Source organism: Manacus candei, unplaced genomic scaffold (assembly GCF_025592945.1).
Source record: "Manacus candei isolate 608988 ecotype Guabito, Panama unplaced genomic scaffold, ASM2559294v1 h1tg000028l, whole genome shotgun sequence".
NCBI lineage: Eukaryota > Metazoa > Chordata > Aves > Passeriformes > Pipridae > Manacus > Manacus candei.
The window spans coordinates 42,725,534-42,750,095 of record NW_026138076.1 but is presented as its reverse complement, the minus strand read 5'-3'; the positions used below and the strand labels follow the sequence as shown (position 1 = coordinate 42,750,095).

At 37.3% G+C, this 24,562-nt stretch overlaps 2 protein-coding genes across 3 annotated transcripts in view; one reads left to right on the top strand and one right to left on the bottom strand.

Annotated features, from left to right (window-relative positions):
* EDNRA (endothelin receptor type A) overlaps positions 1 to 18,058 on the top strand; it is a 32,110-nt gene extending 14,052 nt beyond the window's left edge. The window contains exons 3-8 of the mRNA XM_051790969.1: positions 1,944 to 2,071; positions 7,445 to 7,643; positions 11,386 to 11,538; positions 13,659 to 13,792; positions 14,167 to 14,275; positions 16,190 to 18,058. Coding sequence (XP_051646929.1) covers positions 1,944 to 2,071; positions 7,445 to 7,643; positions 11,386 to 11,538; positions 13,659 to 13,792; positions 14,167 to 14,275; positions 16,190 to 16,330 — 864 coding nt within the window. The 3' untranslated portion in view covers positions 16,331 to 18,058. The remainder of the gene's footprint in view (positions 1 to 1,943; positions 2,072 to 7,444; positions 7,644 to 11,385; positions 11,539 to 13,658; positions 13,793 to 14,166; positions 14,276 to 16,189) is intronic.
* Positions 1 to 24,562, bottom strand: part of TTC29 (tetratricopeptide repeat domain 29) — a 380,444-nt gene that overhangs the window by 339,849 nt on the left and 16,033 nt on the right. The window lies entirely within an intron of this gene.

Below are 24,562 nucleotides of genomic sequence, written 5' to 3'. Positions count from 1 at the left end.
CAAGATGAAGAGGGCCTGGCAGAACAGGTCTGCAAAAAAGTAAACTCTAGAAATAACAATTTTGATTTAATCATATTCCACATTTTTTTGGTTTCAACTGTAAAAATATTAAAAACACGATTCACAGGCTGTGTTTATCATTGAAAAAACACAACTGATTTTTGCATGCATCAGCCCTCCAGCACTTTTGTGCAGATGAAAGTATGGTTCCTTGTTCTCTCCTTTCCATGTTGCACTCTTGCCCAGGGGCAGCAAGACTGTGCCACATTGCACAAACTGTATTTATTGGAATGGTTGTTGTGCCATCAGTTTACCTCCATCTGATTCACTTGAAAATAAAACTGTTGCGAAGCTTAAATCAATTTTAGTTCCACAAACAGTCCCAAGTCTGGATTCAACAGTCTTCAACAATTCAGCAAAATCAGGTTTTAAAAGCTTTGGATAAGCTTGGGTTTTGCTTATAATTGTTATTCCTTAGCGGATCATTTGCTGTCTTTCTCTGAAGCAAATAAAAATATCTTCAAATTTGACAGTACCATCAAAATATTCTGTGTTCTAGCCTTCATTCAGTAAGGTTTAATGTAAATCCAATGACTGCATGGTATAAACAGTCAGTCATCCAGCAAGTCAATTATTATTTATTGCTGCCTTTAAAAATGTGCCCCCTGGCTATATAGGGGATACAGCATTCACTAGGATGTTGATGAAAAGTTGAGGTGTCCAACTTTGATGTTGTCAAAGTGATGTATCTGGCTCAAACATTTAATATTTTCATTTCAAATGTTATGCTTTCTATTCACAACCATTTTAATAGAAGTTGGTAAGATTATAAGAACTGGTGTGCCATATAATACAAGGAATTCATCTGACCTCTTATCCTGTATCTTACTCCTGAGAAAGGCTCAGATTTAGGGAAGATGAAAAAAATGGTAGTGCAAGACTGAGAAGGTTTAGTGACTTTGTTTTTCAAAAGAACTATTCACAGTGGCTGAAACACCCCTTACATGAGTGGAAATAGCTAAATTAGGGGTCAGTACTTTGTATGGACTCAATAGTTTTTCATTTATTACACTTACTTACATTGATTGTAATCTGCCAATTTACTGTCAGCACCAGTAAAGGGAGATCTTCTGTGACTCTGCAGCCAGTTGCAGATTTGACTATCCTGAATAATTTTTTATCCTGTATTTTGCACGTGTACGTGCTATCAAAGCTTTGTTCAAAGGCATGATCAAAGTTTTAATGGTTATAACTAGAAATACTACTATTTATATACTAATTCTTCACAACTATGCACATGAATCACTGTACTCATATTTGTTATGAAAATGCTTCCTTAGAAATATTAATCTAAATCCCAGCCACTCACTCACATCTTTCCAATGGATGCCTTTCTGTTGCCTTGAAGTACAGCCCACACGTAGGCATGATGCTAGTCCTCCAAAACACAATATGGAACAAATTATGTCTGCACAATATTTTCTTCACACATTTAAGAATCTGGCAGTGAATAGTCATGAGCTACACAGTGGTACATTTACAATGAAAAGAATCTGCTTGCGTGCAGCACCAGAGTTTGGCTCCGAGGTATTGCCTTATGAACACCGAGTTATGTTTTCACTGCTTGGATCTGGGACACTGCAATTGCAACCATGTATGACAGGGTTGAGCTGGATTTTCATCATTCAGTACTGGTGGATGATGCACAATAATTAAAAAAAACCTTTTAACAATGCAAGGTCAACACTGAAGTTTAAAGTTTCACCCTCTGTGCTTCTGTAGTAGCAGTCACTTCCCAGATTCACTGGGTGCTAAGGATATGCTTAAGGTATGGAGAATTCAAGGTTGCAATGGCTGTGTCTAAGCTAAGAAATAACTACAAATGTGACATACTTGCTAGGTTACTGTTTAAATATTCTGATTATTTCATATCTTCTCTTTAGCTTCTTGCTCAGAAGTGGCCTTTTGGAGATACGGATTTTGGACAGTTTCTTTGCAAATTCCTTCCCTTTATCCAGAAGGCATCAGTGGGAATCACAGTCCTTAACCTCTGTGCCCTTAGTGTGGACAGGTACAGTATATTTGAATCATTTGATACTGTTCTTGCCCTTGCAGTTTTCCTAAAACTGGGAGCACTTGGTATGGTCTTCTCAGTAGGCAGATTACAGTATAGATGCAATTTAGATTCTGGGTTTTGATATCCTCGCTATAACAAAGCACCACATCTGTGGCTCAAAGTATAATATTAAGTCATTGGACTAATGAACTTTACATGTTTTTTAAAGGTATTTAAAAGCTCTAGTAAAGCATTATTTCAACTTCCTTTACCAGACAAAAATTTATTGGGATTTGACTGAGTATTCAGACTTCTTTCCTTCATATGAACTCATGTTTGTTTTGTATTGGAATAAGATCATAATCTTTAGTCTTAAAAATTATTTTTTCAACTCCCTGCCTGTAGACCACAATTACAGGGTTTATTTTGATAACTTTTATAACTAATTGTGTTGTACTTAAAAGCATGTTGGAAACTTGCTTTGATAGATTGACATTGATAGTTTGAAAATTAATTCCTCTGCTATTTTTTCTTCATACATATAATGCAATAGCAGATGAATACTTGAGTTCTGTAAAAGCTATTTTTATTGGTCTTGAGTTTACTTGATCAAGTTCTACTCCAAAATATCAGTAACTCTGATACAGAAGATACTGTAAAAAAAAATGCACTATGTGTATTAGTACCGTGATGCAAAGTTAAAAGAAACTTTAAAATTAATTTTGGTTAATTTTAAAGGTAATGTACAATGGATGAGTCACTGACTAGTATCCACACCTGAAATACAATTCCTTACTGTATTAGTACCTCATTAGCCAAAGCCAGAAACAAAAAAATGTAACACAGGCAACTGTTCTATTTCCCCTTTTGAGTCTGCAAACTATAAAAAGAATTCTATTTTTCAAACAATATCTGCCCACCATAAAATAAAATCCCATGGACTACTCTAAGGAATAAATCATAGGTCAAGCACACGAAAGAGACTGTTTGTTAGATAAATTCTGACAACTGCAGTTTTTTCAGCAGATGAAGTTCTACTTGTATATACATATTCATAAATTGGAAGTAACTCAGCTGATGCTACCTGTTTGTGTATGAATATATATACTTTTACAAGAAGTGATTTGCTAATCCTCACAACAAGCAAATGTTGTTTCCATTTGATTATAAAGTCTTGTGTGGGATCAGATTTAAACTATTTAATTTCCTCCCCCAGCTTACATGCTTTGCCAAGGACATATTCTTTATCATCTGGTACTACTCTAGTAAATGCTTGCAGAGGATGTGTTAGAAAACAGCCGGATTCTGAGACTGGCTAGCATGAATTGAATATAAGTTAAATCACCATGAAATCTGAGAGCACCTTCAACAAGTCAGACTGGGCACTGGAAGTGGCATAGTCACATCAGTACAAAATTCCACATTAGCAAATAGTTGCTTTTTAGAATGGAAAATGAGTAAATAATGGGAATGAAATAAAATTTCCATTAAATGGAAAATGAGTGTGCTGTCACAGCTGGACTGTATTTGATCTATAGGCAACTTAATGTTTGCTTAAAAAAGCTCCTGAAAATATATAATTATTTTGGGTGTCTATATGTGGAATTGCATTCTACCATGTAGAAAAAGATGGAGTCAATTGGTATAATGAATTCAGAGCTCCATAGCTTTGATAATTGTTGACTGTCTGTCCCTCTTGCAGACTACAACCTTAATTCAGATCAGGATTATTTTTTTCCTACAAGGACAGTTCTCTGCTTTAACTACATCCTATTTGGAGATTCCACTTATTACTACTGCCCTTCAAACAAAGTGACCTGGCCTGACAGGGTATGAAGGTTTAACTGTGCATGCCCAAGAGGAATGATGTCCACTCACACGTGGAGAGGTTTTTAAGAGGCTGTTTTTTAAAAACCAGCCATTCACCCTTCAGAGGAAGCTCCCATTTGCTTCAGATGCCTCTCAGGCGTTTTTAAACTCTAGATCATGCTGGTGACAACAGTGTGACTGTCTTTCTAAACAGTGCCTGACTGTGACTAAAACTAAAGATATGTTCCTTCTTGAGCTTTTACTCTTGCCTATGTCCCGAGCATAATAGTTTTGATGAAGAAATTAGTTTAAGAAGAGTGAAGATACGGATCTCATTTAATGTGTAAACACCCTCTTCTTGCCTCCTCTGCATGGCAAATTGCATAGAACAGTAATCCCAGGGTAGATACTTTCATCTGGACCAACTTCCAGCAAGTGTATAAGTGAAGATTTCACCACCAAAACAAAAGTATAAGAGTTTTATTGAATTAAGAGCTTTGCAATCAACACACTACTGCTTATCTTTAAAATGAAGAACAGCTGTGATCCCTAATAATGAAGTGCAACAGTTTGGTACCATCAAGACTAGTGCCATTTAGGAACATTTCTGACACTAATCTTGGTAGTGACTGCTTCTTAGATCCTTTATCTAGTCTCTGATCTTCCCTGCGTGGCTTTTCACTCTTACTGCCTGATGACACTTGCAGAACAGAAACATGTTATACTAGTGGGTGCTTTGAACACCTAATTTTCTAAGGTAGTTAAAAGGAACAGGAAAGCAAAAGCACCTACTGATGTTCTCAGCTCCAGACAAGATGTCCTTCTGAAAGAAATGCTTTAAGGAAATTACAGCTAATTATATTTAATTGCTTATATGTATACTTATGATGTAATGATCCCTTGTTGTTAAACACTGTGTATCTCTAAATAGCAGGAGGGACTGTAGAGTCCTTGAAAACCAAGTTGGAATAAGCAGCTAAGAACAGAGGAAGAGGGAGAAGAAGAAAACAGAGGGGAGAGAGTAGTTGAAGGACACAATATACTAAAGTTGACAGCACATGCATGAGCAATAGAAAATGAAAAGGGGAGAAAAAAGAGGAGCCACAACATTAAACAGAGAAAAGGAAGTGACCTGGGGAAAATGTGAGTATTTTAGATAAGGTTGGAGAAAAGAGGGAAATAAACAGAAAGAAAAGAAAAGTTACACAAATCACACACAGATTTTAGATCGAGGAACTAAATGTAATGCATTATGCGTGTATTTTCTGCCAGTTCCCTGGAAGACATCCTGTATTTTCCAAGTATGAGGGGAAATAAACCCTGCAGTATTTTCTCACTCCTAATTACAGGAGGTTTGTGGCTAGACAAAGATCCTATATATTACATAACTCACAGAACACCCACTTGAAAAGTTATACTACCACTATTTTTCAAATTACTCCTACAGCGGAGAGTAAAGAGACCAAGTAATTGTAGGTTAATATGCATTCAGCAGATTATGATCTAATTATTGAGCTTCTTACGCTTTAGCTGAAACCAGTCATAAAACTATTCAGCTAATAATTCCTTATCTGATAGTTATTTGAATCGTGAACTGAAAAAAAAAGTCTAATAAAATACATATGGCACCCAGATCCTTACTGCTGTGCATACCGATCTTCTCCTGTGCAAAACTCAAAAAGACGCAACTCAAAAAGAACAGGTACAAAACTGCAAGAAAGAAAATAACTGGATTCACCATTTGCAACCTATTTGTTGTCACTTACATAGTTACACCAGTGGCACAACACAAACTTTACATTTGCTGCTTGAAAAATATATACGGTGTCCAGGTCCCTGCTTGCCAAGAGCATCAGTCAGTCAAGGAAGGGACAGTACCTTGTGCAGCTGGTGGGGCCAGTCATAATACTGCCAGTCTGTAGAAAGTAAACTTCAAACTGATTGTTAAATGTCCAAAGTTCACAAATATTTGAGCATTTGTGTAAAAGGTTAAGTTTCTCTGAATATTCCGTTTAGTCATCAAAGCCAAAATTTTGTATTCGGCAAAATGAAACAGGATAGGATGACAAATTACTTAAAATTAAATCTGGATTTTAATATGAATATTTATGAGAAGATATGATACTGGATATTAATTTCTTAATTCTCCCAGTATAGTTTTATTTGTTCAGATGGTCTCAAAATTCTAATCTCAGAGACCTCCTTTCCATGTGTGAACCACTGCCTTCCTTCTTTTTCATATTCTTTGAAGATAAGGATGCCTTTAGAAAATGTTTTTATTTTTAATCTGCAAGTCCAAATTCTAGTTTGCCATAGCACGTTCAGAGTATTTATACATACATTTCTGTAGTGAGAGCCTCTCCATAGTACACACTTGTGCCTGTGCTGCACGTGGTGTTGCTATAGATATCAAAGCAAAGGTTTCTACTCTGTTTACTGCAGAAATGATGGCACACCAGGCTCTGACACCTTCCAGTGATGTTCTGTAACAGTGCTTTCTGAAGGTTTTGTGAGGGGCTTACAGCCTGGACAGACTTGCCTTCATCCCTTCTTCCTTCCTCCAACACCAAGGCTACAGGGGATTCAATTCACAAGTTTTCCATCCAGCTGATAAGCATCCTTCCAAACCAAAAAAAGGGTGTGATACAAGAAATGAGAAGAAATGCTTTGTGTGTGAATCCCATATTAGTGTGTTAGTTAAAGAAAGAGTGAGGAAGCCTTTTAATAGCTAAATTTTACTGATCTCTGTAGCCTAGGTCCTACAGCCCTTAACTAATATTTTTTCCATTGGAAGCTCTTCATTCCTTCCGTCTCAGAAATTCAAAATCCAATACTTCCCAGTACACTCAAAGCATCCTAATCCAGAGTCCTTAACTACTCCTTAAACCTTTATTATCTCCAATCCTTCAAACCCATGCCAAAATTCTGTACTCTGCCCTATTACCTCTCTACCATCCCACCCTAATCCTTCCACAACCTAATCCTCCAACCTAAAGCCTTCTAATTTCCCCTTCTTTCCTTGCCTTGCCAAAGCTCACACACATCTTTGCATTTCAGAGCCACATACTTACAAGCTGAATCCTCCTGGTCTCTTGAGGGCATCTCTTTCCCCACACCTTTCACCTTCTTGTGCCTGCTGGTGCCCTTTCATACTCCACACTGCTGTCATCACTAAAATCACCACCCCATTTGCCTTTCTCTGAAGACTTTAATCTTGGCTCACATCTTGGGAAGTTGTTAAGAATAGAGGTGGCATCTGCACATATCCAAAAGTATCTGCCAGGATTTAAGGGGGCAGAAAATGAGGGCATGCCTGAGGAAGAATATAATACTTGCAGGACAGTTAAATGACACAGGTCCTTACAATTTCTAATCTACTTCAGTGACTTCTTATTCTGACAGTTTTTTTAAAGCAGCTGAACAACCTTTCTTAACTACTTTTCTCCTCAACTAAAGAAGACTATTTTGCCAGTGGATGCCATGATATATCCGTGTAGCACTGTAATTCCAAACAGGAAGGTGCTATTACTTTAGGGAAGTAAAATAAGCAGTTTAGAAACTAATGCCTGTCTCTTCCAGGTACAGAGCAGTTGCCTCCTGGAGCCGTGTTCAGGGAATTGGAATCCCTATGATCACTGCTATTGAAATTTTCTCCATTTGGCTTCTGTCCTTCATACTGGCTATCCCAGAAGCAATTGGTTTTGCTGTGGTACCTTTCAGATACAAGGATGAAAGTTATGTTACCTGTATGCTCAAGCCTACAAATAATTTTATGTTGGTAAGTAACATCCTTTCTTTTCTTTCTGCAATCCACAGTATATATAGGTCAGACAATTAAGATATTGGATTATAATAGGTTTTATTAATGCACAAAAGTGCAAAATGTATTCTAGTGTATATTGGTGCAAAGAGGATCCTATGTTTACAGTGACTTGTCTCTACTTTTAGCCAGAGAGACTAACTGGGACTTTACAACATTTTCATTTCTTCACTACCAAGGATTCTTAATACAGACATTTGCAATTAAGGACTGCTGAAAGTACAATCGGGGATGTATCAGGGTAGTCAGAGCCTTGGAAGGTTTTGAGTTTCCAGGTACAACGCCTTGGAGCTTGTAACTGTCAAAACACGTTTTACCATGATTAGCCATCATTTTACAGGCAGTAGCCAGATCTTTTGGCACGTAATGAAAATGGTGGGGCCATGCTGTACACACTAACAGAGTCAAATAAAACATAATCCTTTCCTTTACAAGGAATCATGACTACAAAGCTGACAGACCCACATCTCCAGCTTGGGTAGCTTGTGCACTGTCAGCTGTCATCTACATACAGCATGTCAAGAGCAAGAGAAGTGCCTGAGACACACCAGGATGCTTTGGCATGTTTCATAGCCCTCATCCTCTAGACTCCTGCAGCTTAACAGTTGCCAATACCCACATTAGCTTGTTCAAAGCAAGTCAGGTGAGAAGTCACTTCTAGAATTAATAGATTAATGCATAGGGGGACAGTGATTTTCTACCTTACACTAAAAAAAATCTTAATATTTTCTTTGGGAACCCACAGAAGAGCCAGGCACCATTCACCCAGTAATGAAAAAAACAAAAGGAGTAATATTCTGATTTGTTGCAGAGAAGGCAGATAGCACCAGGTCTCAAGTCTTGAGACAAACTGTATTTTTTTCTAGACTAGTTTTTTTCATGATAGAGTGCAAGTTTCTCTTTTTTGAACGTCTGGCACTTCTCCTTTTAGTGAACAGAACATGGCTTGGCCTAGAATTGGGAAGGATAGGGCAAAATAGAGCTAGGCATTTTGGAAGATGAAAAGTGTGGATGGTTAGTGTTTTTCGGAGGAACATCCTCCACTTTGGTAGGGTTACACAGACTGCAGGAATGGCAGAAAGAACAAGAGACAATTGCAAGAGAAGACAAAAGGAATCCCCTAATGGAAATAATTAATGCAGGTGAAGATGGAGTGGAATTGCTCAGGAATTACTATATCTTTGTTTCTAAACTCCACAGACTATATGACTGTATATAGTGTAGTTATTAGACTCTGATCTATGAAATGCTCACTGCAGCAAATTTCCATTTTTGTAATGGCTGTTTTTCTCCACAAATGCACCTGGATTAAATGGTTTAATCTTCATTTCCACTCTGCCTAAGAAAAGGAACAGTTTTCTCTTCCCTCTCCTCAAAAGCACTATAGTTCAGGTCTTCCACAGGCATGCTAACTTAATGGCCTGAATGTTGGAAGTTGAATAGTGTGGTATGTTTTATTAGTAGGAATTAATATCTTTTACTTGCCCAGTATAATTCAAAAGTGCCAAATCTCCCCACACCGGTTTGATTTTCAAGGAAACAAACCAGCAGTTATGCCCAAGCTGAGAGTAAATGTTGGATGTGTCAGTCAAAATGGAGAGCTTTGTGTTTCAAGGTTTTGCAAACAAGTACAAACATGAGATTAAAATGGGAATACCATTTTAACCTTAACTATAGTATTTACTACCACAAACACCACAACAAACAATTACTAAACTTTGGGAAGGATTTATTATTAACTTTTGTTTTTAGTAGGAGTTTTATTTCTGCTTAAAACTATCCTTGAAAGACTCAAAAGATTCATGCTAGACCATGAGTCCCAAGAGGCTGAGTGCACTAGGAAACTTGTTTAAAATGCACATTTCCTGTAGAAAACCAGTTCCATGTGGGCTTTCAAGACAAACAAAAGAATGTCTACTTCTCTTAAATCAACCCATTTTTGTGCTTTGATGTAAGCTTTGTGAAACTCAGATTCCACAATTAATCATTTACAGACATTTTTGAGTAGGTTTTATAACTTCACAAAGCCAGGTCCTCACCCAGAATTGATGGTCAGGGTTGTGACACAGACCTCAGTGTGTGTTTTCCTGACAGACAGGCAATGCCCATGCAGCCTGGCAGACTGATGGGAGAGGAAGTTTTCCTTGTAAACATGGCATGGATTCATGCAGTACACATTTTGTGCTGCCCAGCCAATACGATTCTAGTCTGAGTTGGAAGAATTTGCCACGGAAAATATAATTGTCTCCATGTATTTGTAATCCCTTTCTCTGCAGAAGGAGCAGCAATTACATTTGCCCTCAGTACAAACTCTTCAAATACAAGGCATATTGTTTTCCAGTTTTCTGCTGGCAGAAGATCCGTTCCCAGTAGGGGAAATTCTGCCCCCAAGGAAAGTGCAACTATGCAGCAGACTGCAGCTCCTCCTCAGGGAGGAGGCTAATGAGGAGGAGGAAACAAGTTAATCAACTCGAGGCAGTGTCCCAAAGTGAGGTGGGATTGTGGCCTAGACACCAGCAGCATAAACTAAATTAGCAAATTTTGTATGCAGCTGTGTTGGGGCAGAGGGAGAAAAATCAAAAGCATTCCCTATTTCTGAGTAAATCAACTTTCTAGTATAACTAAAGTGGATTTTTAAATTAACATATACTATTGTATGAATCACATTGATTTTTTTTCATCTTTCAAAGTTTAGTACTGTTTGGTTTTAACTGCAAACAAGATGTCAAAAGTTTGGCTTTTTCAAAGAGGATTCATAAAATCCTCAGTCATAAGCATTTTGACATTTGGTGTGGGAACTGAGATGTTACCAGAGCACATCCGCTCGGAATAAACAAGATAGGGGAAAGAGTATGACACATCCCTTTTACACTAATAACACAGACAGGAAGTGTTTAAAATGCCATATTTTAGTGCAAACTTTTGGCTGAGCACAAAAGTTAAAAACCAAGATACGATATTTTCGAAAGTCTACAGAAAACAGTAATTTCATGTTTGGTCAAATGGAGTATTTCCCACAATATGTAAACGTATTAAGTTACAGCACTGCTGATGTCACAGCTAATACTTAAAATTACACAGCAAAGTACTGCTATTCTGTCAAGTACCACTCTATCAGATGGTATGAATGGCAGGCAAAGGGTTAAAAGTAACTGTACCACCAGAAGCCACCCCAAGCTTTGCAAATATCAGACAAGCACTTATGAAGTGGCTCCTATCTGCCCAGTACATAAGCAAACCCACTGCCAACCTTTTCACTGATAACAAAAGGTGATTAAACTTACAAGACATTTTGGATTTTCCTTTTTTGGAATCAGGACAGAAGCTGTGGAGGTAAATGGCATTTCCTGAGACAGGCTTTTAGTAAGGTTTGTTATCTCAAACTGACACTGTCTACATTTGGGCATGTCTTTTTCATGAAACTGGATTCCAGTTTTCATGAAGGAGCGTAAATGTTCAGAAAGCACAACCAACAAAAATTAATTCCAACTACAGACAGACTGCTACAAAAGTACAAGCAGGCTATCTGTAAGTTAACGTTTACAATGCCACAATCCTCATTTTGATGTTGGTCTAAACCAGATCAACAGTAAGAAAACAGACAGATAAAAGTGCACTGTCACGCTTTCCAGGACCTTTCTGTGGTATTTTGTATCGAATCATAAGAAAATATCTTCTCTTTTCTTTACTTTATCTACAGTTTTACAAAGATGCAAAGGATTGGTGGCTGTTTGGTTTCTATTTCTGCATGCCACTGATGTGTACTGCCATCTTTTACACGTTAATGACTTGTGAAATGTTAAACAGAAGAAACAGCAACTTGAGAATTGCTCTCAGTGAACACCTTAAGCAGGTAAATATTAGAAACACCGTTGTCTGAACATACTGTTCTTCTCTCTGTGGGTTAGCCTAGAAATGTTTCAAAGTGTACTTGAATACAGCAAACTACAGAAGTGGAAAGTGAGGATGTAGGTTGTTTATGATGTTAAATATCTATTTAAACCTGGAACAAAAGACTAAATCGCAGTATAAGGAGGGATTGAAGACAGTATGCTCAGAAAACTAGCCAGTTTCTTTCTTTTTCTATGTATGACAGTCGTGCTCTTTAACCTCAAATCCCTACTGGCTAAATGCTTTGAAATTTAACTACAAAGATTTGCCAAAAAAATGTTTCTTCTTATTTATAAAGATATGACTCTGTGGAACCTCCCTCCTTTTGGCAGTCTTTGATATGTAACTTTAGTTTCATATAAAAAGCAATAACCTAGTTTAGAACAGAGTGGATTTTGTTTTTCAGGGTTATTGCACTGCTGCAGTGGCACTGCTGTAGCTGCTTTGAAAAGAGCAGCGGGAGAACAGCACAAACAAACGATCACAGAACAAAGTCGCTCACAGACCCGTCAGGCCTCGCTTTGCTGTTTTTGCAGCACTGTCTGATGTTTAGTGCCTAACTCAAATTTAAAAAACAATCCACAGCTTTTTCCCTGCGATAACATCAGCCCTTTAGATCCCACTTTTTCTTTCAAATGCCATATTCATGGATGTGAATCCCTAAAGCTGTCCTCTCTGCATCAGAGTGAGTTCTCTCAGAGGTTCCTCCTCTGCTGGTTCATTCCAGACCAGGGCTGACCGGAAAATCCTCCCCTTGTGCAGTTCCTCCACTTTTTCCCCTCATCAGGCCCCAGGGCCCGGAGCACAGTCTGTCCCAGGGCCACACACGAGCTACTCCACCCATTAGAACAAGAATAGTATGTATGAGGTGGGGAAATCCACCCTCCAGCTTTCCCATCTGACGTGCAGTGCCCAGTAAGCCACTCACACTGGGTGCTGGAGGATGACTCTATGCCACAGTTTACAAATGCTTTTTAACTATCGCCTTTTGCCCCTCTTCCTTCCTTCCTACCTTCCCTCCAGCCTTGTCCACAGTAATGTCTAGTCACAATACTTCTCATATTTTGATAAAAACTGCTTTTATAAAAAAGAGGAAACTATAATAGTCGTATTCAAAGCCTAACAAGACTGTAACCACACATACGACTTTAAGTTTTTTAATGACAGTCTTGCAGTGCTTTACTGTTACATTACAGTGGCAATTTCAGAAGTAGTATCCTTATTCCTTCATATGCTTCTCTTTATTAAACCCATGCCTACCAAACACCACTGGTATGCATTGTCAAGAGTCCACTAAAACATCTGTAACTCTCTAGAGCCACATAAAATACCCATTAAATCGAAATTAGTTCCTGACTAAGTATTACGAGATTAAGCTGTAATACAGACATTTCTAAAATGCTGTTTGTAGAGGAACTATTTGCTTGAGAACATCAAGATCACACAGTGAGGATCACAAAATTAATATACTGTGTAGTATCCCTTTATGTAACACTATACATATTAAATAAAAAAGAATATATCAGGAGAATTTGACATCCTGGCTTGGTATGTGGTTGAATGGAACTTTTATTGCAAGTTGATTTAGGTGCCTCGGGTTTATGGATTGCCCCACATCAAGGATTAGGTACAACTCATTTATCAAGCAGGTGTGAACTCTGCTGCCTCACGCATGAAAAGGTTTTCTTGCAGGTTATGTATCTTTTTGACAAAAGAAGGTTATCTGAGGGATTGCCAGAAAACTAATCCAGTATAAAGGAATAAGAAGTACTGGCAAAGTAATCAGGTTCAGGAAAGACCAGCAATGGATTTTCCTGGGCTAACTTCTACAATGCTCTGGCAATGACCTGTGTGCTCCAGCTGCTCCAGTGATGAGCAGGCTGCGTTGAGGACGCTCAGAATCAAGAACAGGACAAGTCCTATAAAAAAGAACTCAGAGATATCAGGTAGTCTGGAAGCTTCATTTTGGGAATCTTGCATGCTTTATCGAGATGACTCACTTTGCTGCCAACATTCCTACACTACAATCACCTGCCAATATGAATTAGGCACTCAACGTACACTGTTATCTTCTTTTTCTAGCGGCGAGAAGTTGCAAAGACAGTTTTCTGTTTAGTGGTGATTTTTGCTCTTTGCTGGTTCCCTCTCCATTTGAGCCGAATTTTGAAGAAAATGGTATACAATGAAAAAGACCCCAGCAGATGTGAACTGCTCAGGTACTTGATTTTCTGTGTCAACAGTCAATACTGAAAAAAATATAATGCTGCCTACTTGGAATTGATACGAGTGATGTCACTGTGCTTGCAACCGTGGTTTTGATCTTCAGCTGCAGCCATTTTCAGCAGTTTCAGTGGTAATGGGGTAGCATAATTTCAATAAATGTTGTCTGTCACCACTTCAATCACTTTCCTCTGGCTTCTTTGAAGTTCTGTGAGACAGATTATTATAGATGTGGCATGGTACAAGATTAGATTGAGGGAGTTAGGTAAGAGAGAATTAGTTTCTGTGACAGAAGAGACTGTAACCACAAAGAGCACGGATGCTTCTGTAGCATATGAGCTGTTTAAATGTTTTGCTTTCTCTTTCCTAGTTTCTTGTTGCCCTTGGATTATATCAGCATCAACCTGGCAACCATGAACTCTTGTATAAACCCCATAGCTCTGTATTTTGTGAGCAAGAAGTTTAAAAACTGTTTCCAGGTAAGATCTTCCTGATAAGATTTCATGTCCAGTTAACTAACTGTATTAAACCACTTAGTTGTTATCTATTTCTAACAGCTGGGAGAAGAGGCATGCAAAGGAATGAAAGATTATAAATTGTCCAGTTCAGCAGCTCACATAGCACACATACCAAACTGAAAGAGGAACTATCCACTTATGTGAAATGCTAAACCAATAAATAAGTTTGACATAGTCCTCATATGCAAACATGTAAACTGAGATAGACATGCTTTTATAAATACTGCAGTGTGACTTGTTACATGGAATAGAATTTGGTTGATAACATACTTTCCACTCTCGATGACACCAAGATGCCTGCATTAAACAATCCCATTAACAACTAAAATTTTCAGCCTTGAATGCCAGGTACCAAACCTGGTACCTGAGTTGACTTTGGCAATTAAATACACATTATGTCTTCTACTTGTATTTTTCCAGTTCCTACACATGCAAATATATTTTAAGGCTAAAACAATTTCTTTGTGACAATGTGCCTCTCTGCGAGTCCTTGTCCCCTTAGTAAAGGCAATACAGGAAGAAAAAAAATGAGAGGTAAAGAAAGGAATGAAACAGAAAAGGAAGACTAAAATAACTACCCACAAATTAAAACAAAAGATGACAGGACTGTAGCACTAAACTTTAAGTCTGAGAATAGGCAGAACCCAAGCTACTGAAAAAAACAATGAATTTCTAGACTAGGCAATACCTGTTATTTATAGCCTGCTCAGATTTACAAACTATTTTAAGGGAGTATTTTTACATGATAAATAAGAAGTCAGCTTTGCTTTTTACTGTCCCCTACTTCATTTGGGAACTGTGGAGAGGATAATAGGCCTGAACTTGTCCTCAGGTGAAAGGGAGAAGTAACAGAGGGTATTATCAGGCTGCTCTTCATGATGTTAATTCATTCTTCCCATTTGTCCTTCCAAATATAACTGCCACCCAAAAACTCTAGTTAAAGAATTTTCAGCAATTTTTTTAATCCTTCCCAGCTTCTCATTACAGCTTTCCCTTTGCCTCCTAGTATCAAGGTCATTAATTCAGTTTTGTATTCGTGTTTCTCACCCTGCCTCTGTTGCTGTTTTACATACCCACCCATAGATAGATCGTACCTAGATCTTAAGTCTGGCTTTACCTCTCTGCAACACCCCCTTCTCGTTGAGTTCACAGAAGCCATGGATCTGCTGCTGTTATTGGCATTGCTCCTCTGAGGCCCTCCCTCCTTCCCCTCAAGCAGAGATTCCAACTACCCAGAATTAGGCCCTAGTTTTTGTGAAGGGATGGGAGGATAGCTGAGGAATCCTTTCTGCTCCTTTCAGAAGACACAACTGAACACAGCATCCTGTGAACAACCTGGGAGTGTGGTCCTGAATGGCCTTCTGTTCTTAATTGTGCCAAATGATACACCTCAGTATGTTCACTGTCCCTTCTCCTAAACAATTCTATCTTCTCTAAGATGTCAGAAGAGACCCAAGTCACAGGCTGGGGAATTTTCTTCTTTTCTCCTACATGCTAAGCAGCATACTGATCCCCAAGCTTGAAGTACAGTGATAAAGAGGGGGAAAAAACATCAACGCAGCCCTTAACAATATGCATTGAATTCTGTCAGTTCCCAATCTACTTACTTTAGTCTAACAAATTTCCATTTTCATACTGTGAAAGTTTTTCTTAAATAAGAGGCACAGGCTGGGCCTAATTTGCTGCATTTGTGATGTTTAAACACAAGAATTGTTTGCATCCTAGGATAAAAATTTCTCTGAATGCAGCTACCACTCTCTTCAGCTAGAATTGTCTTTTCATTTCTAAATGAAAAATATGGCTGGCTATCTGCATAGAATTGATAGATTTGTCTTAAACTTTTATTTATTTATTTATTTTTAAATTTATTTCCAGTCATGTCTTTGCTGTTGCTGCTCCCAATCTAAGAGTCTGGTGACTTCAATGCCTATGAATGGAACAAGCATTCAATGGAAAAATCAAGAATTAAACAATCACAATACAGATCGAAGCAGCCATAAAGACAGCATAAACTGAAAATTAAGGACTCTCATACCATTTTGGAATGAAACAGGAAAAAAAAAGTCACTACGAAGCTGTTGCAACAGGAAGCCCAGTGACTGTTCCATAATAATTCAGACATGTGCACCATTGTACCTAATTCTAGAGGTGACTGAGTAGATGGACTGACTATAACTGTGATGTTCTGGGAACTGAGATCCACTGGATGATGAATTTGCCTTTGGAAATGATTTTGATGTGATTATGACACCAAAAAAACTGGCTTGAACTGCACAGGTGGTTTGCTCTTCTGAACCAGGCAGGAACTGTCCAGTGTCTGTGACTGGTAGAATACAATCATTTCACCTGATTGTCACCTAGAATTAATCACTCTGGAATTTTTCAGAAGATATCAAAATGGAATCTATCTGTGACTATATTTTCTCTCTGCCCATTTGTCTTTTAACTTTCATTTGTGTGGTGGATATATTCCATGCACCAGTATGGAAAAAACCCCAGTATGTTTTGCATGTTGTTGTTGTTGCCGTTTTTCAGGTGTATGTCGTAAAATGTTTTAGTCCACAGCAGCATTTTATTTACTTATGTTACAATGGGTCAGGACATTACCTGGGCAGTTCACATTTGTAGCACTTCAGTATTCAAATATAGGAAGATACCATTTAAATAGCATCAACATTTGGCACTTAAGCACAGATTAATACCAAAAAAAGGTATTAATAATACAGTACTATACTGTGTTATTTATTCTAATGCTCTGTACAAAATAAACATAATCTGTATCAGCAAAAAGAATGAAAGATGCTCACAGAGGGGCACCTTACAATGTGTTTTTAATTAACCTACCATGTTAATTCTTAAACTATATGAACCTTTTAATCTATTTAGACTATAGCTGTGTTAAATCTAAGTTCAAATGAGGGTCAGTGGAACAGAGTGAAGCATTATTAAAGCTGTCCAAAGAGTTCTGAGAATACAGTTATTATCAGAGCAACTATGCACAACACCACTTGCATATTGTGAACATGAGGTTATAGTCTTAGTGAATGTAGAACTGTGGAAGTCCAGAACAGTTGGACGTGCAGAAGGATACTTTGTGCCTTATTGCTTACAGAGTTCTTTGTCTACACAATGTTCAAAGATTTTAAGGGGGTTTAGTAGGTTATCAGCATTGTTAACCATACAAATGCTATTAATAATATATAGAAACTATTGCTTGCATACACTTAAACTGATGATTTCCTTAGTACTTCCATCAATTAAGACTACGTGGCAAGAGATTCCTTGTTTGGCTATAAAAATTTTTAATATGTAGCCTTTCACTAAAAAGTGGAATTAAATAGCATGATGTCATATATAATATGCCTCATGCACAAATCTGCTAGGCAATTTACAGCATCCTTTGTGCTAGGCTAAAAAGCAGTAATCAAAATTCCACAAATTCTTAAACATCCGTTTCATTTCAAGGGAAAGATATAATCCTGCATATTTTTATTTAAGAGGTCAAAATGCTAGCACCTACAGTGGCTTCTGCTGCACGAGTTCCCCCAATGTTTACATTCACACAAATTTTCAAAGTGTATTTAAAAAAAGGTTCTTTAAATTGGTTTATGTATTTTTGTGTGCTTTTGTCTCTGTGACATATATGCGTGTATAAATACATATAAATCTATGTTCATATGTTATAAACCTAAATACAGTTTTCTGACAGTGCTCTGTGGTAGTGCCTAAGAGCATGGTATGGAATGAAACTTGGCTGAATTTTACTCAAAACACTTCATCCTCAAACTGTATCAAAAAATCATAGTAAATGAGTAAAAAAGATTGAGTTACTGAGTGTCTTTACACCCTGAAACCTTCCCTGCTTCTTTGACAGAGCATATTGAGGAGATGATAAAAGCTAAATAGAAAACAGACACGAGGAATGGATTTAAGTTGCAAATTGCCCCTTCTTTATTTCAAAGCAGGAAGAAGTTTTGTGCCCATTCCCCTTTTCTGCTATCTATCTGATGGGTGGATAAAGCAAAAAAATCATACACCAGCAAACTAATCATGTGATTGCTAGAGACAATATTTCTACCTGTGAGCAGTAGAGACAACCTAGGTCAGAAACTTCATGGCTCTTCTACAAAAAAAAAAAATCCCACCTACCTGAAAGTTTCAGACCCTGAAACAGCCCATTTTTATGCTTTACCTGCACTGATGCAAACCTTGAGTCATGAAAATCAAACAGTTTTCCTTCCAGCATTAACATTCCAACAGCTATTGCTTTCAACCCAATAGTTGGCTCTCTCATGTAGCAAAGATACGTGTATGTGCACACACAAAGCATACTCCAAACCAGTTCAGCCTAGATGGAAAAACCAGCTTCCTACTCCCCAAAGAGCTGACTGGCCTTAGCAGCAGCATTGTAAAATACAAAACTTTTTTAAAGGAAAGAAGAGGGTAAAGAGAGTAGATATATACTGTGAGAGGTATTTTTTAGAACCCTTTAGAATTATTTTTTTAAGCTTACTTATGGATCAAAGCCTGCAAAAACCAATTAGTGATCCTCATTTCACCTCCTCCAGACTGTGGAAGGACAGAAAGAGTCTAAATAGCAGTAATAATTGAGGTCTTAGGAGGTGTCATACTCTTTTTTGCCATGTTTGCTCTTGTATGTTCAGTGGTGGCTGCTGCTCCCACTCACAAGGACAAAGGGTGTTATGATGTGGCAGCTGTGGTGAGGGGGGAACTGTTTCTCCAAAACTTGCTAAGGTACTTACTTCCTTAATTCTCTCTTCTTCTTTCCACTCAGAATACTAAATATTCCTCCTAGTACTGTGAAAAAGCTGCCTTTCCAAAAGAACCAACAGTCTTCCACAATACTGAAATTAAACCTTTTTGAATTTTAACCTTTCCTTTTGCAGCCAATTTCTGCAAAAGGTGCTCCGGTTCTTCTCTTTGTGCATCAAACCCAATGTAGATTTAGTTGGGATTTTCCTCTGTTATTCACAGAAGCTGCTTTCTCTTTTGCATCAGAACAGCTTTCCACAACAAGTATCCTTCCATCCTCCTCTTACTTTCATAGATGTTTTTATGCCTGCTGTTTGCATTCCTCTCAGCTAAACCAAGTTCAGCTTCTCTCCGCAGCTGACAGATTAACTTATAAGCTTTTTTGTAACATCTGTTCATTGTAATCAAAATCCATTTAACTACCACATTCATCTTTTTTTGTGGACTTCAGAATTTACAACTCCTTTCAGTCCAATCAGTGTAAAATTTCATTGGCAGTCTCATATCCTAACTTCAAACACTTTGCAGAGTTTTCTTTAATTTTAGAATACAGCTATTCTCCTCATTTTCGTTATGCATTTTTTTTGCAAACTACCTCAGTAAATATTTCCTCTTCGATATATTTGATACCTATTTGCCTCAAAGATAGACCATACATAGGTTTTCACTTCTATATATGTTTGTATCTATTTATTTACACAGGAAACTGTGCTTCAGACCTGACCTAGCCAGCTCCTGTGCTCTGGAAAAAAGTGCTTATGTAGTTCATCATAAATCTCACCTGACAGAACTATTAGCTCAGTTCTGTGAAAAGATACTTATGCAACCTTTATATCTGAATATGTTTCAGGTGTTTACCTGTCTTTCCCTGCATCCTTCAAAAACAACTATGGACCCCTATCCCATTTCAATCCATTTTACAGAACAGTTATCATCACTATGAAGCTACAGAGAATTTCACCAAAACTGCAGGATGGGTGGAAGAACAAAATTCTACTTGTGCTGTATGCAGAAATTTCTGAAATGTAGTTTACACCTACTGAATAAATTCGCTTGATAGAAAGATGTTATGAACATTACAGATGCAGAAAAAGCCTTGACCAGAGCCTGCAACCTGTAAGACATCTGAGAATCAAACTTCAACACACAAATCCTTGGAAGCCAGTATTTGTAAGTTCTGTTGCTTGTAGAATTACTTACTTTTAAAATTTTTAGTTATTTTTTTTCTGTTTCTCTTTCATCATTTACATATTCACTGCAATCTTGTGACTGTATCATTTGATTCTGTGAAAGCCTTATGGGTTTCAGTTTGTGAGAAGACATGGTACAAATTCAAATTCTGCTGCACTTTTATGAACAGATTTCTGCTCAAATGCCCCCGAGGCAAAGTATCTGCTTTCATTAGAAGAAACACCGGGACTGCCTGCTAACATTGCCTTGCAGAGTTTCTTCCAGACAATCAGTTGTGCAAAGCTTGGCTCAGCAAAGTATTCCTAATTTCCGCTCCTCACTCTTTCAGGGACTAAATAAAGGCAATTATCTCCGAAATCAGAGTAAAAGAAGATACATAAAAAGTGTATAGACCAGAAACAGCTCTCAAGTTGCATAAGGAAAAAAAAAAACAAACAACCAAAACCAGACATGTTTAAAATGTGGCTCTGAAAGAAACACAACTTATCATTAGTCCAAGTGTGGGAAAGGAAGATAAGAACTAAATAAAAAAATGTAGGTCATCTCCAGTTTCTTTAAAGGAAGACAAAATTAATTGACCTCTGGTATCTCATCTAGAATCAGCTTTTTCCCTGTTCAGAAACCACTGCCTCTGTCACAGTTTTTAGTCCTATTAGTACACTAGCTTATTATTACAATAATAAAGCTCAACATAATAAGTGTTATAACTGATAAGAAAAAAGAACTTCATCTGTAGTTCAGCAGCACTCTGCCCACATTTCTCAGAGAAACTGAGTGTCTGCAAACTGCTCTGAAGTCAGTGACTTGGAAATAACTTGGTGCATCTCAGAATAAGGCTTTTACTTTAATCTCACACTGCCTTAGTCCTTGGGAGTCAAAAGACTGAATATGCAAGTTACTGAATCAAGCATCCAAAACAATTAATGAGAAGCATTTCTAAGCCATCCAAGAGAACATGCATTCTGCTATATATTTTTAACTGAGGGGAAGATTAGAAATCCATCATTACTAGACACCACTGTGCAAACCTGTAGCCACACTTCATATTTATTGAACTGCCTGTGTCTAAAATTTTTGTTGTCTTTTCCCTCTAAAATTGTTGTACAGTTGTCTCCTTGGTATTGACTCTGAATAAAGTATACATTTGGATTAGTTTTTTTTCAAATATCTGCCCAGTATGAATAAAGCATTCATCTCCAGATACATGGTATATTCCAATATAGAAGCACAATTAAAGCACACTACTAGAAAAGTAGTTTTAAACACAAAATTAACATACTACTCTTGGGACAAATGAACACTACAGTTCAGTACTACTGGTGGAAAATACATTGATTTTTTTAGTAGAAAAAGTAGAAACTATATCACTTTTGTTAATTCAAAACTTTAACCAGTAGTTGTTCTTCCATATAAAGTTCATTAATATAAAAAAACCCCAGCAAACTGATCTTCCATTTGCTTTAAAAATGTGAGCTATTTAGAGATAAAACAGAAATAAAAGTGTAATTGAACTATGAGCACTTCCATACCACATATGACTGTACACTGTGATAAGCAAAGATGTGAATCAAATACCAAAATGTTTTCACATAAAAGTGCTTGTTAAGAAATAGAAAAGGATTAATACATTCAGAACAATCAAAGTTTGTTCAATATTCAATATTCTAGAGAAGAGACTAGCACAGTATATAATTTCAAAATTGGTTAAATTCACTTGACGACAAATACAAGAATTTTGGCCTGGACACCCCAAGTCGTTTAAGCTTATGTTTGAAATACCACTGGGATAAAGGCATGAGTTTGATCTACAAAGAAAATCATGGGCTACAACTTCAGTATAAAAATGGAGCTAAAGAAAGATCAAATTCACTTTTAAGACTGTCAAATTTTTCAGACTACAATTGGTCTTAAATATGAACTGTATTTCTGACATGGGATACCCAACTAATTCATATTTCCAGCTAAGGACTTCCATATATTTTATCAATTTTGTTTTGTTTTATTTTATTTTATATAATCTGCTTGGTAAGTATGAAAATGTCAAGACAGTCAGTCTAGTTTTACTTACCCAAGATTATAATTCACAAAAGAATTGAATGTATCTACACTGATTGAAATAAGAAAAAAACTAGGAAGGATGCTATTTTATTTGTCAGCTGAAGGTATTACCTCAATTGAAGTTAAAACTAGACATTAAAGTAATGTCAGGTTTCAAGTAGTAACTTGGGATAAAATGCTGAACCTACTGAAGTAAAAGATAAAGTTTCCACTTCATCACTTCAGTAGGACTGGGGTTTCAGTCAGAATGTCTGATGGAGCCCATTGGAATGGTAACTGTAGCACTGTGGACAAGCCCACCATAGCTAAGCAGGAGAAAAGTGAAAGATTTTGTGTGCCTTGGATGAATACTTATGAAATTATCATCTCATGTGCTCAGGTGGGGGAAGAAGCTTAGGCACATTTTTTTCTCCCATAAAATCAGCTTAATGGAAAGGGGTAACAGGGTTCCCCCCTCACACCACCCCACCAACAGAGCCAGGTGGCCAGAACAGGACAACAGGAAGATTGTCTACTTGTAGGGAACAATCTGCATGATAGAACACTGCTATTCTGAAGATCCAGAGTATTGTCCTGATCCTATCCTTCCTCCAAGGTGTAACTCACACCAGTTATTGCACATATAACAGTAGAATGATCTGTGTCAATGCCCTTATTGCATGTGTCCTCTTCACAGTTCAGGCAGATATTGGGCATGTACTGTTGGCTGCAACATCCTAACAATGTGGATCCCTGACATGCCCACTGCAATTATGCAGAACAGTTTTACTGAAACAATTCTGGCCGAGACTGAAATCAAAGTGGACATATTATAGTGTGAGCACTTATCTCTCAGAAATAAAGTAATCCTATGTCAGAGGAATCACGGGATCAATATTTATTACTGCAGGGGATGTAGCATGCTGTATTCCAAGAATTTGATATATACAAGAGAAAGATATCTCTGTGGGGGTTTACCCTGCTGACTCAACCTGAAAACCCTTACAATTCTCCTCATATACAGACCTTTGGGATCTGCCTCCTTTCAGAAAACTTCATCTTCTGTAGCTGATTACATATTTAGCTGTTCTAAGGATGTATTTTCTAGGCTCTGGGAAAACACAGTTTGCACTAACTAAGCACTGCATGAGAACTGTCACGTACAGTCATTCCCACTTTGCAGTTTTTTTGCCACGGATATGGGATTTCGTAAACATTGTTGTGTATGCAAATAAAATAAGCAAAATAATATGGAAAATGTATTACATGAAAAATAATTAGATGTTACAAGAAAAGGAGCTCTCTATATCTAAGCCAACCTGACATACTTCTTATAAAGATCCACTTGGTAACAGTAGATCACTTTTGACTTGATTTGCTCATAAATTTTGATAATCAGTCCCTTGAACCGAAAGCAAGAATGCCACACAATGCTTAACTTTTTGGATAACTGGCTAACTTTTTCCATATTGAGTCTCAAAATTGAATACAGATAACTAATTTAATATACTGCTTATGCCTTAGTTCAAGCAAGGTTACCTCAGCACGACTTTGTAACCCGAATTGCCGTGCTACCCATAGAACTGGTTCACAGTTCCAGACGTTTTAACAACAATTTGTCACAGTGGGTGCCGAGATGGAAAATGGAAAGGAGAGACCAATCCAAACAAACAATGAAATTCAAGAATGATTTTGAGCTCACCAGGGAGTTGAAAATCTATTCCAAATGCTACTTTAACTACGTGTTGTATAAATACTGTAATAATTTTTTTTTTTCCCAAAACTATGCTCTGCAAGCCCAGGGCAACATAGGCTGCATAGCAATTTTATGAACCACTAAAACCAAAACTTTATAATGTTTAGTACTACAAGTTTGATGATGAGTACTGATATGCATTTTGAGTGTTAACTATTTTTCATTATCCAAACTCTACAGAACCCTGACAACTCTGAAGAAACCTTCTCTAAACAGCTTAATACATAAGTTACAGAAATTGGAGGTTGAAAATTCCAGTCTATGTGAATAGTCTAATACACAAGTTAGAGAAATTGGGATTTGACAATTGAGCCTAAACTGAAAATTTGAAAATCTGATTTGAAAATTTCCAAATTCCAGTTTCTCTGACTCCGTGCTTACAGTTTGCTCTTGACATCTTTTTTATTATCCTGTCCTTCTTTCTGAGATACTTTCTCATCCATGACTTATCAGTGCCAATAAGCAGGATGAGTTAACTTATGTTGAACTTA